The 14,802-nt window shown below is 47.9% G+C and overlaps 1 protein-coding gene across 2 annotated transcripts; it reads left to right on the top strand.

Annotated features, from left to right (window-relative positions):
- The first annotated feature begins 1,486 nt into the window (after positions 1–1,486).
- ripk4 (receptor-interacting serine-threonine kinase 4) lies at positions 1,487–13,203 on the top strand. 2 transcript variants are annotated; one of them, XM_030362033.1, is made up of 9 exons: positions 1,487–1,834; positions 4,817–5,108; positions 7,203–7,351; positions 7,707–7,756; positions 8,705–8,863; positions 9,170–9,276; positions 10,036–10,276; positions 10,607–11,844; positions 11,893–13,203. In XM_030362033.1, the coding sequence occupies exons 1-9, from the start codon at positions 1,653–1,655 to the stop codon at positions 12,094–12,096; spliced, it is 2,622 nt and encodes an 873-aa protein (XP_030217893.1). In that variant the 5' UTR covers positions 1,487–1,652; the 3' UTR covers positions 12,097–13,203. The 2 variants fall into 2 exon arrangements, with proteins under 2 accessions (XP_030217893.1, XP_030217892.1); XM_030362032.1 differs by having other exon boundaries at positions 1,488–1,834; positions 10,607–13,203.
- The last annotated feature ends 1,599 nt before the right edge of the window (positions 13,204–14,802 follow it).

Raw genomic sequence — 14,802 nt, 5'->3', positions numbered from 1 at the left:
TTTGTGATGAAAAATTATCATTTAAATCCACAAACAACATGTGTAATCCGGGGCATATAAAGACTGGGACCAGAAGAAAATTACTTTCTCTCCATTGAAACCCATTCATATTTTTCGATCTCGGGTCCCATGGGCTCTGCCGGAAGAGGCTTGACTGGTTAGATCAATTAGCCGTGTATAATAAGATACACATTGATACAAGTGTAATCTATTCGACATGAACTGGTAATTTGGCCACTTGCTTTGGTAGCATAATTATAAAATATTTTGTATGACAAACAAAGTATCGAAAACTATTACTATCTAATCCCCATGTATAATGATTGAGGAGAACCATTGGCCCGGAAGAGACGAGTGAATCGCATCACCAAAACAGGACCCGGAGGAGGCGTCGATGCATATTCAACCACAGTCCTCGAGCTGGTGGTTCCGGCTGGCGCAGGTAGACTCACAGAGGCCTATGGGAGATTTTGTTTTAAGTGTGCAGAGAGGCCTACGATTATTACTAGTGTTTAGGAATGAAGCAGAGTGGAAGAAATACGTTGAAATGATTATCTTAACCAACGTATGTTGAGTTTTCAATGTGTCATATTGGCTTGGGCTACTCCAATACGCTTGGGACTGTCAGCCAACTTGAAAGACTGTCGATAAAAGTGGCTGCTGAAATCATAACGTTAATCGTTTTTTGACAGGTGTGATGTGCTTGTTTACATTGATGCCTTCCTCGAAGCTGCATCCCTGGATTAACTCATGTTTAAGAAGATATCAGCATAGCCCAAGGTTCATAATTTAGTTTCATATTCACCAAATAATACATTACAGTGTTGTAAAATAGTAAAGTGCATCCTGAAACCTAATCTGTATCGACATTGTATTAGCTTAGCTCAGTTTGGTTTGTTTCTAGGCCTACTAAGACAACATCTTGTCCAGGGTTTTAACGCATTCTCCTGTCTGTGGGGTGATTTTTGTGTTAAATTTAATTGATACACCAAGTCACATTTTCTACCCACAGGCAGGTGGACACACCAGATATACTGACATAGCTGATGCTGTGTTATTGACTCCACTATACTAGCCGAAGGCTAAATCATTTGGTCAATATCACATAACTGGCTGTTCTTGTTAAGAACCATTTTCCCTCTTTCCTTAGGGGGCATTTTCAGAATGTCGGTCCCCAGAGGAACAAAGGAGTGTGTTGTGATACATGACATTCCTGGGTTCTTATATTCTGTGTCAGTGCCCAGACCTTTCTCCCTCATTGTGAGGAGAAACGTGAGCCAGCCTCTTGCTTGGAGGTAGGCTTTGTGGAGAGAGTATAATATATGAGTATAATAACGGTAGTGTACACAGTGCAGATTCTGGTGAGATTCTTCCTTGTGTGGCAACATCCAGGAAATGATGTCACACTGCAAGCCCAGCCCACATATTTCTTTACCTGAGGTAATCGGTGGTTGGGGGCAGAGCTATATTATGGGCGGAGCCATGCAAGCAGAGGTAGACCAGGAGCAAAAACAAGGAAGAAGTCATACTGAGGAGTTCTCGTCTGCGTGTCGGTGTGTGTGTTCAGCTCTCAGGATTGTAGCAGAAACATTTGAAGGAGGAGTTTTTTGTCCTTCCTCACACTCAACTGAAAGGTTTCTCCAGACCTGGATATGGACCTCCCCGACGCTCCCCATGGGAATATGGGGCTGTTGAGGAACTTTGATTCCCCCGAGTTTGGCAGCTGGGAGAAGATCGGCTCGGGTGGCTTTGGACAAGTATACAAAGTCCGTCATGTACAGTGGAAAACATGGCTGGCCATCAAGTGCCCTCCCTGCCTTCACATGGACGACAAGTAAGTGTTGGGAGAGATTTAATCTAGAGCGACTGTTTCTGTGTGTTGAGGTTTTGTTTTGTGTTGCAGTTTGTGAAGTGGAGCAGGAGGCTTATGTTAAGTGTTTGGAGTGGAGAAGTCACCACATCTTAACTCAGTTGTCTCTGTGTTTAGGACAGATAGGCCTTGCCCAATTGGTGGCTTCTGGTCTAGTTCCCATCAAGAGAGACGTTCTTGGTTGTTGTTTTACGGGTAACAAGTTCAACGTTTAGATGTCCACTACTTCTAATTACCTACGCTCGATTTCAAGCTCCCATTACCTGCAATTAAAAGCCTGTTGGGAGACACAGAGTCCTCTGTTGGGCAGTTTTTATATAAGACCAGTCGTGGCCCTCCAGGCCTTTGCTGCTTATTTACATTCCAAAGGGACCCAAGAGCAGTTCAAAGCCACTTTCACCCCCCCAAAATCAGCCTCACCCCTGGCCCAGTGTTCCGGGAGGGGCAGGTTTTTAATAAAGATCCATTTGTGAGAGGGGGGGGGCGGTTAATGCCATTTTCCCTCACCTTCCCACGCACCCCTGGGCATGTTAGACAGTGCTCTGGAATGCTCCTGTGTATTGCAATAGGTAATGTATTGTATTGATGCGCCATGATGTTATGTATAGCAAGTGTGTGTGTGTGTGTGTGTGTGTGTGTGTGTGTGTGTGTGTGTGTGTCGAAAAGAAAGATTGCTTTTGAATTGTTGTCTGTTCGATCCCGCCAGTGTGTGTATGTGTTGGTAATTTGTTCATGGGTTGTGCAGGTGCATGTGTGTGTGTGTGTTTTATCATGGCCGCTTGTTCATGCGTGTTGAATATTTGTGAACCAGAAGCTGAATCAATACAAACACTTCTTCCGCTTCTGTGCTGGACCTAGATTGTTCCCTTTTAATGAGGGCCGTCATTAAACTCATCATTAAAAACTAGACGTGCAAGAATGAATGCCCTCCATTTTCTTTCTTCCCTCTCTTTGCATGCTATCTATTGTAGCTGCTCTCCCTTTTACATTTACAAGATAAACTACCCTACTCTTGGAAATAGAACAAATTCACAGGGCACATCGCTGCATGCTTTCAAGCTCTACATAAACCTCTTCACCTCTTCTCCTTTTGTTGTGGAAGTCAATGCCCATGGGGGGAGCTGTGTAATTCAGATTTTCACAATCAATTTCGTAAACGGCTTAACCCCCACGGTGTAAGAGACCCTTTGACATAATTGAAATCAACCAACCTGGGGATTTAGTTTTTTTCTCACTCCAGGTGATGTAAAGGCTATGTCATACGCACGGCTCCGCTTTCCAACACCTGACTAGTGTTGGGGGAGGGGCATTTTGTTCTCCTATCCGATTATGTAAACCTGTGTGTGTGTGTGTGTGTGTGTGTGTGTGTGTGTGTGTGTGTGTGTGTGTGTGTGTGTGTGTGTGTGTGTGTGTGTGTGTGTGTGTGTGTGTGTGTGTGTGTGTGTGTGTGTGTGCAAAATGTGTATGTTTTCTCCATTACCGTCATTGGTCGATTGGGAAGCGAAGATCAGAGTGTATGTTTGTTTGTTACAATAACATAAGGGAATATTAACGTGGAGCCAATTGTAGGTGCGACAGGATTTGATTGACTGAGCATTTGATCGGTGATGACTGACAGTAGCTAGCCACTGTTCAGTAGCTGGTAAGCTTGGATTGAGTAAGCTCAGCTTACTCAATCCAACAATTGGACCCTGAATGTAAACGCTCCAAGCCAACACACGCAACCAACCACGTCTTGGGTGACTCGATGGCTAACGGGGGGGGGGGGGGGGGGGGGGGGAGGAGACAGTAAAGGCACCGTATTGTCTCCCGCCGGTTGTCTCCGTACCTGTTGCTCCACTTTCCTTAGATAAACAAAGGCCATTGATGTTATCAGCAGCCCACATCTGCAGAGCATATCAATAGTCCTTCAACCTACACACACACACACCCACCCACCCACCCACCCACACAAGCACACATACAAACATATATCACATCCGTCCGTCCATCTCCGTGAGTCAAAGCCACCTTTTGTCCGAATGGGTTCAGGCTGCCGCCGTGTGCTTCAGACAATGCGGATGTTGTGGAACCGGTCTCACCGGCCCCGTGTCTGCCGAGCAAAGGACAATTGTTTGGCTGTGTAAAGTTTAGGGGAATGGGGCACAGCGAGTGTCCCCTTACTCCTCACCCTTGTGAAGGATCATTTTGTACCCATTGGGATATTTCAACATACAAAATGTAAAGGGATAAGGATCCAAGTGCATTACGTAAGCTGTGCTGAAGAAGCAGCATGTCTGGTTTATCACCCAGGAGTCTGTAATGAGCTAACACCCGCCTCCTGGTTCAACCTCTGTTTGCTTCTCCGGTAACCCATCTGACCTGAGCTAAAGTGGGCCAGCGATTCCGGCTACTTTCTTGTAAGATGTGTTGGTGTGGAGGTCATTTGTGGTACACGGTACTTTGGTGTTTGAGGTATGCACGCCTGCAGCTCCTGCATGCTGATATAAGGTGACTGTTCAAAGGTTGAGCAAGACGCTGGAGAACAAGAGGCCTGTTAGCTCACTTGTGCTCTCTCTCTCTTTCGCGCTCCGGTGAAACAATTTAAAACAAATTCTCCTTGTGTTGTTTTAACCCCAGCTTGGCGGCTTTCAGGCACTTGCCTTCATGGAATTGATTTCCGCCATTATCCAGAAAGTACATTTAAACTACAGGCCAAGACTGCTACTTTGGTTGACAAAATCCACCCTTGAATCAGCATGAATATTTACTCCTAGAATTCTGGTGTTCAGTGATTAAGAAAGATACATTGAATGTGTATTGTTGTTTTGCTTTTATTATCAACGATGGCCATCTCACTGTCCCACGGTCTTTAGTATGATTTTAATCAGCCCATCATCGAAGAGCAGGCACACCCGTGCTGTCGTATACCCGAATCTAACCGCACGTTCACTCTTCCGGTCGTAGGGAACGGGCCGAGCTGCTTGCGGAGGCCAGGAAGATGGAGGCGGCCAAGTTCCGCTACATACTACCCGTGTACGGCATCTGTGAGGACCCCCAGGGCCTTGTGATGGAGTACATGGAGACGGGCTCCCTGGAGACCCTGCTGGCGGACGAGCCCCTGCCCTGGGAGCTGCGCTTCCGCATCATCCACGAGACGGCGGTGGGAATGAACTTCCTGCACTGCATGAGCCCGCCCCTTCTGCACCTGGACCTGAAGCCCGCCAACATCCTGTTGGACGCGCACTACCACGTCAAGGTAGGTCTGGGCGCGGTGAGAAGGAGGGCTGATGGGTTCTGTCTATCCCCTTTTTGTGGGTCTTTTCTCGTGACCATCTCAAAGCTGGGGCTGTGATGATGGTAGCTCACCAGCAGTTAGCATTCGCATACATCCTCATGCTGTCATCGATTCCCCTTTAAATGGAATTGTTATTTTTTAGTGCTGTCAGTTAAACGCGTTATTAACGGCGTTATTGCAAACCAATTTTAACGCGTTAATTTTTTTATTGCGCGATTAACGCAATTCTTTTATAATTTTTTTAAAAAAAGCCTTTTTTTTTTCTTCTTTTTTTTGGCTCAAAACAAAGAAGCAGTAGTCTGACTGCTATGTTCAAGTATTGTATCTCATTTCTCTTGTTGAGATACAATACTTGCTTTGGGATTATGACCTGAATGTGTTTTTTTATGTAGGAAACTGGATACAACTTTCAGACCCTTGTACTTCCATTGAGGTTGTGACATTTCTGGCATGTGTGTAAAATGAAATGACTATGAGGAAGAGGTTGCCAGCAAGCCTTTGTTAGTTATTTTTGATGTTGTCTCAAATGATTGATTTAGAAGTGAAATAAATTCTGCCACCAGACCTGGCCAGATAGATTTAATCAGTTTGGTGATTTTACAAAAACGCCCAAACATTATCTTGTGTCAGTCCAGACACAGCCATTTGTTTGGGCTGAGAATGGCACAGCATATCCCTAATATTTTCTATAACTACTTGATCGGAATGTGCTCTATGAAGGAAAATAGATTGAAATTGACTTCAAGTTAAACGATATCTAATATTATCCAACCAACGGTTAGTGCTTTTTTTTTTTTTTTTTTTTACATTTAGCAGACTCCTACGTCCTCATCCCTTTATACACTACCCCTTTTTAATGAAATTCTTATTTTCCCAAGAACTTGTTGTTGTGGTTGGCTGTTCTTTATTAAGGAGCATATTTGGAAAAATTACAAAACAAAACCTGTTGATTAAAGACGTACCTAATCAGTGACTTAGTCCTTACTCACTGGCTTATAAACAGGTGTGTTCGTGTCTGTGTCTGGCCTTGCATCTGTGTGCGAGGTAGATTATAGCACGCTATGTTGTGCTGAGTCACAGTGTAAGGCAAGCTAGATACAAGTAAACCAAAGTTCACAGACAATTTAAAGTCCTAGTATGGTAAGACTAACAACCATTGCACACACGCACACGCACGCACGCACGCACGCACACACATATGCCCTGATCCAATGGGAGGCATTGTAAATTACAGTTTGTGAAATTGAAGGAACTGGCTAAACGGCGCTTCAAGACACACATGCAGTACTAAGGCATACTTCTCGTACACGCATCATAAACGACTCATACTTTTTATATGAAAAGTTTGACAAATGTTTGTTTCACTTTTGGTTGGTTCCCTGTGTCAAAACATAAATCTTGTTATTTTATGGGTTCATAAATTGCGTAGCGTGGTACAATGATTACCCTAAATCACAATGTAAATTTCTGCTTTAGCACATGGGCCATTATCGTCTCAACCCATCTGTTAAATCCTTTCAAAAGACTTTTTGCTGCTAGCCGCTGATCCTTCAACTCTCATCTCTTCTTCCTAATGACAGCTTTGCTCCTGACACGCTGGGGGCTCCGATGGGGGCCCTTTAAAATCACTTAACTGTAGATCACTGTAGGGAAATAGGGTGGGAGCCATCGCGTCTCTGGCTTAATACCTTGATGTAAACAGCTCCGCCGGGCCTGTTCAGACAGGACCCATCCAGATCCTGTCATCCACTCCGTCACCTCCCTCCCTCGATCCCGCCCTCCCTCTCCCTGTGCACGCATGTGACTGAGCCAGTGGGTGTGTGCGCTCCTCACACAAGCAGGGAAGAGACTCTCCTTTTTTTAGAAGAAGAAGAATGACGGGTCAGGACTTGACGCGGACTGCCCTGCTTTATAATAAATGTATACAATAAGGGCTTTCGCAGGCTCTGTTCATAGAAAAGGGCCACATTCATCATTGTTGCCACAGCACTTTTGACATTCCCGTAACACAGTGAACTCATTATTGAACTAATAAATCTAATCTCCGTGTTGCAGATATCGGACTTCGGCCTGGCCCGCTGGAACGGGCTGTCGCGGGCTGATGACATCAGCAGGGACGGGTTCTGCGGGACCATCGCGTACCTCCCCCCGGAGAGGATCATCGAGAAGGACCGGGTGTCGGACACCAAGCACGACGTCTACAGGTGTGTGTGTGTGTGTGTGTGTGTGTGTGTGTGTGTGTGTGTGTGTGTGTGTGTGTGTGTGTGTGTGTGTGTGTGTGTGTGTGTGTGTGTGTGTGTGTGTGTGTGTGTGTGTGCAAACACACACACACAGGTGTGGCTGTTTTTCTTGGCATAGGCGTTCACCACCATCACCCTCTCTGTACAAGCAATTTTTGGGGATTTATTTATTCCACGGCAATTTACTCATACTGAGTCACCGTTAAACCTCCATTGTGGACGCTAACGCCGAATGGAGGTGAACTAATGGCTCGTGTGCAAAAGGTGGATTACAGAGCCACTGCGTAATTGACTTGTTCTCCTGTGCTTCCTCTTCCAGCTTCTCCATTGTCATCTGGGGAGTTCTCACGCAGAAGAAGCCCTACCAAGGTGAGACCGACGGGGCTGTTGTTGCAGATGATTTCGACTGGATGTATATATTTCCGCTGTTGTTGTTGACGCACAATGGATCGGGTACAAGTTGTTACACAAACACAGGCCCTTGTCCTTAAAACACTGTCTAGACACGCAAGCACCCGCAGACACACACACACCCACATCCTATTCCTATTTGTGTGCGTTTCTTGTGTGTGTGTGTGTTGGTGTTCAGTGCATGTGAGCAAATGTGTCAAGCCTCTGCAGTGGGGTGTACAGAAAGTGTGTGTGTGTGTGTGTGTGTGTGTGTGTTTACCTGAGGAATTTCAGGAAGGAGCAGGTGGAAGGGCCAGGTGGAGGTTATTGTTTTTGTTCTCAGGCGTATCAGGTAGCAGCGCAGGGGATTGGCGTCTCCGCCGCCAACGTATCGGCGACCTATACGTTCCCGAACACCGACTTAATTAAAAAACAACAATGGGTCGCTATAGGGCCCCACACATACGTGCGCACACACTCTGGGATTAGTACTGGGAGGATTACAGGCTACAGTAAGGGCCGGAGGGCCTGCACCCGTTTGCCTTGAACCCCTGACACTGCTGATTGCTCATGCTGATACACACTGGGTCTAACCCAGTAAGGCTTCACCGCCTCTTTTGCTTCTGTGGGAAATCACCTCAGCCCTTTCAGGCTTATCTGGGTGCCCAGGGAGTTTGTGATAAAGCCAGCCGCTAATGCACTTCCAATACCTGGACGCCAGCTCGCTGGAATGCACTTTCCTTTTTTCTTTTTTTTATCTTGCATGAGTTTAGATTCTTGGCAAGTGCTTTGTTTCCATGCGGGCCTCAGCGCCTCTCAACGGAATCCAATTTGATCAACAAAGGGACATTTTGTTCAGAATAGATCATCAGCATTATCCAATTATGCGATTCATTAACAACGTTTGTGTTTTGTTTTGTTCCCTAGGAGAGAACAACATCCTCCAGATCATGGTGAAGGTGGTGAAAGGGGTGCGTCCCGACCTGGGGTGCGTGCCACGCAGTCGACCCCAGGCCTGCACGGGGTTCCTGGGCCTCATGCAGCGCTGCTGGGCCACCTCCCCCGGGGCCAGGCCCACCTTTCAGGGTGAGTGCAGCAGTCTGCCTACTTCTCCTTCTGCTGGTTCTTGTGGCTGTCAGGGCTCGATTTGAAAATATTCAAACCGGTTTTCACTGTTCAGGGTGACTGTGTGTTGTTGATCAGTGTCGAGACGCAGCAAATGTATGATTGGAGTTGGAGTCGTTGCTTTAAATTGTAACCAAAAATATTACATTTAAATTAAGAATTTTAATATTTTTTTCCAATGTGGACGTACTCGCTGGCCTTTTAGTTATTGTTTATGGATCACAATCCCTGTTGAAAACCTGACGGGAAACTGTATCCTCTCCACAGAAATCACATCAGAAGCTGAAGACCTCTGCTCCAAACCTCAGGAGGAACCGAAGATCCCCAACCCAGAATCGGAGCTGGCCTCCTGTAACAAATTCCTCCCAGATAAGGTAGGAGACCATGAGGCATTACCTCTGGACGACTGCCCATTACTGGCCTGTTCAAACATAGCCACCCCCTGAAAGAAGTGTTCACATGAAAACATGTGCATTGTGTAGACAAGGAATAGACCTTATGAGACTCAGCGGAGACAACATAATCAACAAATTCATTCAAAAATGCTAACCTGGCCATTTAACCAGCTTTACATTAAGCATCGTGAATTCTTCCACAGAGAAGAGCTGATAACATTTTTCCATCCGTCATCTGTGAAATGCCCTAGACATGGTAAACATGTGCTGTGTAAATATTTGATCCTGGCAAACAGTTACATTGGTCGCCAAGAATGTAGGCCGTTGACATTGTTTGACCCGTCGTCTTTGCTTTGTCATCGCATATTTGTTGTTCATTACAAGAACTGGGAATGCATTTTCCGGTAAGGGGCTAATGTTTTAACTGAACCGTAATCATCCATCAACAAGAGGATACACTTTTTAAAATGCGTCAAACTATTTCAGTACCTCCTCAGATCAAATCAAGAGCACAAGATGGATGCGTTAAATTATTTAAATTAGATAATTTAGATAAAACAAATAATAAAGTTCATTCTAATAAAATAGTGTCACTTGTGTTCAACATATTTCAATGTCTTACTTTTTCCCCAAATCTCTTCCGGCTACCACAGGGGTCGTTTTTTTTTTTTACATTTTATTGAAACATATTTATTAATTTTACCTTTGCTAACGTGTCCTTTTGTTGTGTTCGTGCAGGTGAAGGACAACAGGCCGGTGCGGCCTAAGTCGGCCATGCTGCCGGAGAAGGACTGCAGCCTGTCAGAGCTGCTGAGCCAGGTGGACTCGGGGATCTCCCGGAGCTTCGACCGGGTGAAAGAGGAGGGCGGCCACTGCAAGGAGGACACCTGCAAGAGGCTGTCGGGCATCTCCTCCGTGGACTCTGCCTTCTCCTCCCAGGACTCCATCTCCCTGTCCTTTGAGAGGGAGAGCACGTGTGGTACGTGTGTTTTAGAACCGGGCGTGCCATCCACTATGTTCAGCGGGTTCCCGGTTGGATTAACGACCGTTTAATGACACAGCTATTAAATCAGCTCGATAATCAAAATACTTTTACTGCTATGGAGACACTTTGTTCTCAATTCCGAGCATCGTTAAGTATGAGAACGTATACAAATACAAATTGGCATGCGGGAAAACGGCTATTAAACATCTTAACAGCCTTTTCCAGCGGGGGCCTTCATTTATGGATATATTGTATATATATAATGTAATATACATATTAGTTGTTTCTGATCATCTGTCCTGCTCCCCCCCCCCCCCCCTCCAGAGTCGACAGAGACCCACAAGCGGAAGCTGTGCGACGCCATCCGCACCAACGACACGGCCCGGCTCATGAAGATCCTGCAGCCCCAGGACGTGGACCTGCAGCTGGAGGGCGGGGGCGGCCTGCTGCACCACGCCGTGGCTCTGGCCAACGAGGAGGCGCTCAAGTTCCTCCTGCTCAACAACGCCGACCCCAACCTCGCCGACGGCCGGGGCTCCACGCCGCTGCACCTGGCCACGGAGAAGCACCTGAAGCCCCTGGCGGAGCTCCTGCTGAACCGCCGCTGCACCAACGTCAACGCCAAGGACGAGGACCAGCACACGGCGCTGCACTGCGCCGCGCAGAACGGCGACGAGGCCGTCGCCCGCCTGCTGCTGGAGCGCGGCGCCGCCCTCAACGAGACGGACGGCCAGGGCCGGACGCCCACCTACGTGGCGTGCCAGCACGGCCAGGAGAACGTGGTGCGCGTGCTGCTGAGCCGCGGCGCCGACGTGCACGTGCGCGGCCGGGAACACTGGACGGCGCTGCACCTGGCGGCCTGGCAGGGCCACCTGGGCATCAGCAAGCTGCTGGTCAAGCAGGCGGGCGCCGACGTGGACGGGCAGACGGCGGACGGGCGCACGCCGCTGCACCTGGCGTCGCAGCGGGGGCAGTACCGCGTGGCGCGCATCCTCATCGAGCTGGGCGCCGACATCCACGTGGCGGCGGACGGCGGCAACGCGCCGCTGCACGTGGCGGCGCTGACGGGCCACACCAGCACCTCGCGGCTCCTGGTGAAGCACGGGGCCGACCTGCGGGGCCGCAACGCGCAGGGGCGCACGGCGCTGCACCTGGCCGCCCAGCGGGGACACCTGGCCACGGTGAAGATGCTGATGGAGGAAGGGGCGGACCCCCGCGGCGAGGACAAGGCCCTGCGCACGCCCTGCCACCTGGCGTCCGAGGGCGGGCACGGCGAGGTGGTGAAGGAGCTGCTGAGCGTCTGCCCGGACGGCGCTGGCCTGTCGGACCACCAGGGCCTCACCCCGCTGCACCTGGCCCTGCAGGGGGGGTACACAGACGTCATCACGCTGCTGCTGCCGGAGGGCGAGGCGCTGGCGCTGGCGCCGGGGCCCGTGGTGCGGCAGGACTCTGTGGAGTTGGTGGAGGAGACGCCGGGGCCCGCGGTGCGGCGGGACCCTGGGGCGGAGGTGGAGGAGAGGCCGGTGGCACCGGTGCCCGTGGTGCGGCGGGACTCTGGGGAGGTGGTAGAGGAGAGGCCGGGGCCCGTGGTGCGGCGGGAATCTGGGGAGGTGGTAGAGGAGAGGCCGGGGCCCGTGGTGCGGCGGGACTCTGTGGAGGAGATGCCGGCGACGCCTCCGCCGACGGAGAGCCCCCGCAAGACGCAGGCTGCCAAGCCGCTCCTGAGGAAGGTGGTGATACTCAAACTGACGGAGCACGACCGCAAGGAAACGTCCCCGGACACGACCGTCCATCGGTGGTCCACGGAGCTCTGATGACCGCGTGACGCGTCGTTGTACAGGACTGTATAGATCTGATTTTTTTTTTTTTGCTAGGATCCCACGTCATTCGGTTGTAAAGTTCACGTGTTTGACTCTTTTTTTTTTTTTTTTTGGGCCATCAAATGCAGCTGGAAAATAGTTCTGGCCAAAGGGGTTGATTCTCTGGTGTTTTAAGGCTTCAGATTTGTATTTAGTTTTTTTTATCAGTGGGAAACGTTTTTATGTAAATATGTACAATGTAAATACAATGTGTATATAGTCCAAAATATTTTGAGTTTAGTCCCTTTTTTTTTTTCACCTAAAGACATGCATTTGTAATCAGAAAGTATTTGGATATTTTCCAGTAGTATTTTTCCCTCCTATGCACCCCTTTCTTCAGTGTTTCTTAAACAGTATGTCCATAAGGTATAAATACAAAGCCCAATACTCTGGATGATATGGGCCAAAGGATTGTGACATATCTTACCTTTTGATTGCTGGTGTTAGATGAATTTGTACAGCATCATTACCAAAATAAGTCTAGACTACAAAGATGGTCGTCTAAAAATCCATCTAAGAATGTGGAATATTACTTTCTCACATGCTACCATTTCTTTATTTTTTCACATGGATAAATCTAAAAAGCATCAGTCAAAGCTAATCTAGAGAACCAGACTTCTTAAATATCATTGACCTAAAGTAATGACACATTTTGTAAAAAAAAATATGTTTTGCATTAATTAGTGAAGAAAAATATGATAATGGGTTTGAATTATTGTATTCTATCATTTTTCTTTTATATACTGTCCGTGCCTGATCAAATAGAACATGTATTCAGTAAGGTTTTATTATCACATTGCTACAAATGTCTGATCTATCTCTACAGGTCAATTCATTCCAATTTAAAGTAATAACCTAATGACAATGAAGGTAGCTTTGTTTAAACACTGTCAAGTTGATCATTTACCGCCTCCAATGCAGTTTGAAGGATTGAAACATGCATTAATTTATCCTCTGCATCCAAAGAAATATAAAAGCGATACTGCCCATCTCCAAACTCTTGTTTTGTTCATGCATTCTTGCTGTGCATTGTTAAACATTAAATGTTTTTTTTACAATCAATATAAAGGACTATTTATCTCATTATTTACAAGTCTCAACACTGCAAATCACCCCTCCTGGATAATCACCAGCTCGTAAATATTTCTTGAAATATAGATTCCCATAATTCTACCATTCGACATTCATTCAAAAAAAACGGATCAACAAATGTAATGTCATTCAATCAACACCTCCTAGGACACAATCTCGGATACATCGCCAACATGCTCACCGAGACGCCTCCTAGGCTCGCTTCACATCAGGGCAGTATTCGTGGTGCCAGAGGCAGACATGTCTGCATCTGTTTTGTAGAGTCAAATGTTACGTCCCTGGCTGCCCCAGACCCCTATCAGCACGCTTAGGTTGGCAAAGACCATGGGAACGGCCCTGCAGGGGGATCGCAGGGAAGGGTTTGTGAGATGAGGGGGCGGGGGGCGGGGGGGCGGGCAGCGCAAGACCTGCAATTCCAGCCTGTTGGCTAATTCTTTAGACGACCACTTGAAGTTTTCATCAGCCGCTAAAAAAAAACCAACATGCCATAGCTGACGCCTTAAGGGCTCGGCTCCCTGTAACCCGAGCCCTCTTGTGCTCTTAAGCCGGGCCGCGGCGGTGCTCTGAGGGTGTAGTAAGAGCACTCGTGTTTGTGGAGGGAACCGGTGAACTGACTGGTGAAATGTGAAATTAGAAGCCTGGGCGCTTGGGTTTGTGTACACAGTAGAGTAGTGTGCCATGTTACCTGCTTCCCAGTGATCCCTCACTGATTCACCACTGCTATGTTGAGGCTCGGATAGCATGGCGCTGATGCCCAATCTTCTTGTCGAGGTGGTGAACCGTCTGATGGATAGGCGGGCGAGATAGTCTCAAGCCTTGTCTTGTATAAACAGTAGGTCCTTTATAATAATAATAATAATAATACATTTAATTTAGAGGCGCCTTTCAAGACACCCAAGGTCACCTTACAGAGCATATAGTCATCATTCAAAACTATGTAAAACAGACTAGGAATAAAAGAAAAACGGAGGTTAAACATGAAGAATAATAATAATTAATAACACTCAAAGACGCCTACAGTGAAGGGGGGACCTCACTAACCACCACCATTATTTAGCACCCACTTGGGTGATGGAGGGCAGCCAATCGGCGCCAGAACACTCACTACACACCAGCTTGAGGTGGAGAGTTAGGGATGAGGTGGAGAGTGAGGGAAAAGAACACAGGTCCTTTGCACAGGTCTTAAAATCAACTAACTTTAATGTATGAAGATACTAGATACCTACCTTCCGATAGGGTAGAACGAGAGCCAGGCTTCCGTCCTCCAGGCTCAGCCTGATTTGTGGCCTTAGGCCCACAGTTTCAGATTCTCATAGCCGCCTCAGGGCCATCGCCTCTGGAAGCCTGCGGCACCCTCCCCCCATGCGCACCGTTACTCTGGAGGGGACCTCTGTCAAACGTGCCACGGCAGAGTCGGCAGCAAAGGGGTTCATCTTGAGCCCCCCCCTAGGGTGCCGCTGTACAGCCTGACACGTGCCATCCCCAGCCTGGGGGAAAGTAGGCCTGTGTGTGGGTGCTGGTGGTTTAAGAACCAGGAGGTGTTAATAGACGCTGTTATCCACCACTACC

The sequence above is a fragment of the Gadus morhua genome, chromosome 7, assembly GCF_902167405.1.
Source record: "Gadus morhua chromosome 7, gadMor3.0, whole genome shotgun sequence".
Lineage (NCBI taxonomy): Eukaryota > Metazoa > Chordata > Actinopteri > Gadiformes > Gadidae > Gadus > Gadus morhua.
This window is presented reverse-complemented; position numbering and strand designations above follow the sequence as displayed.

Coding starts and splice junctions, on each gene's coding strand:
- ripk4 (XM_030362032.1), top strand. CDS start 1,653: ATGGACCTCCCCGACGCTCCCCATGGGAATATGGGGCTGTTGAGGAAC. Junction 7,757..8,704: donor GCAGAAGAAGCCCTACCAAG/GTGAGACCGACG, acceptor TTTGTTCCCTAG/GAGAGAACAACATCCTCCAG. Junction 9,277..10,035: donor ACAAATTCCTCCCAGATAAG/GTAGGAGACCAT, acceptor GTGTTCGTGCAG/GTGAAGGACAACAGGCCGGT.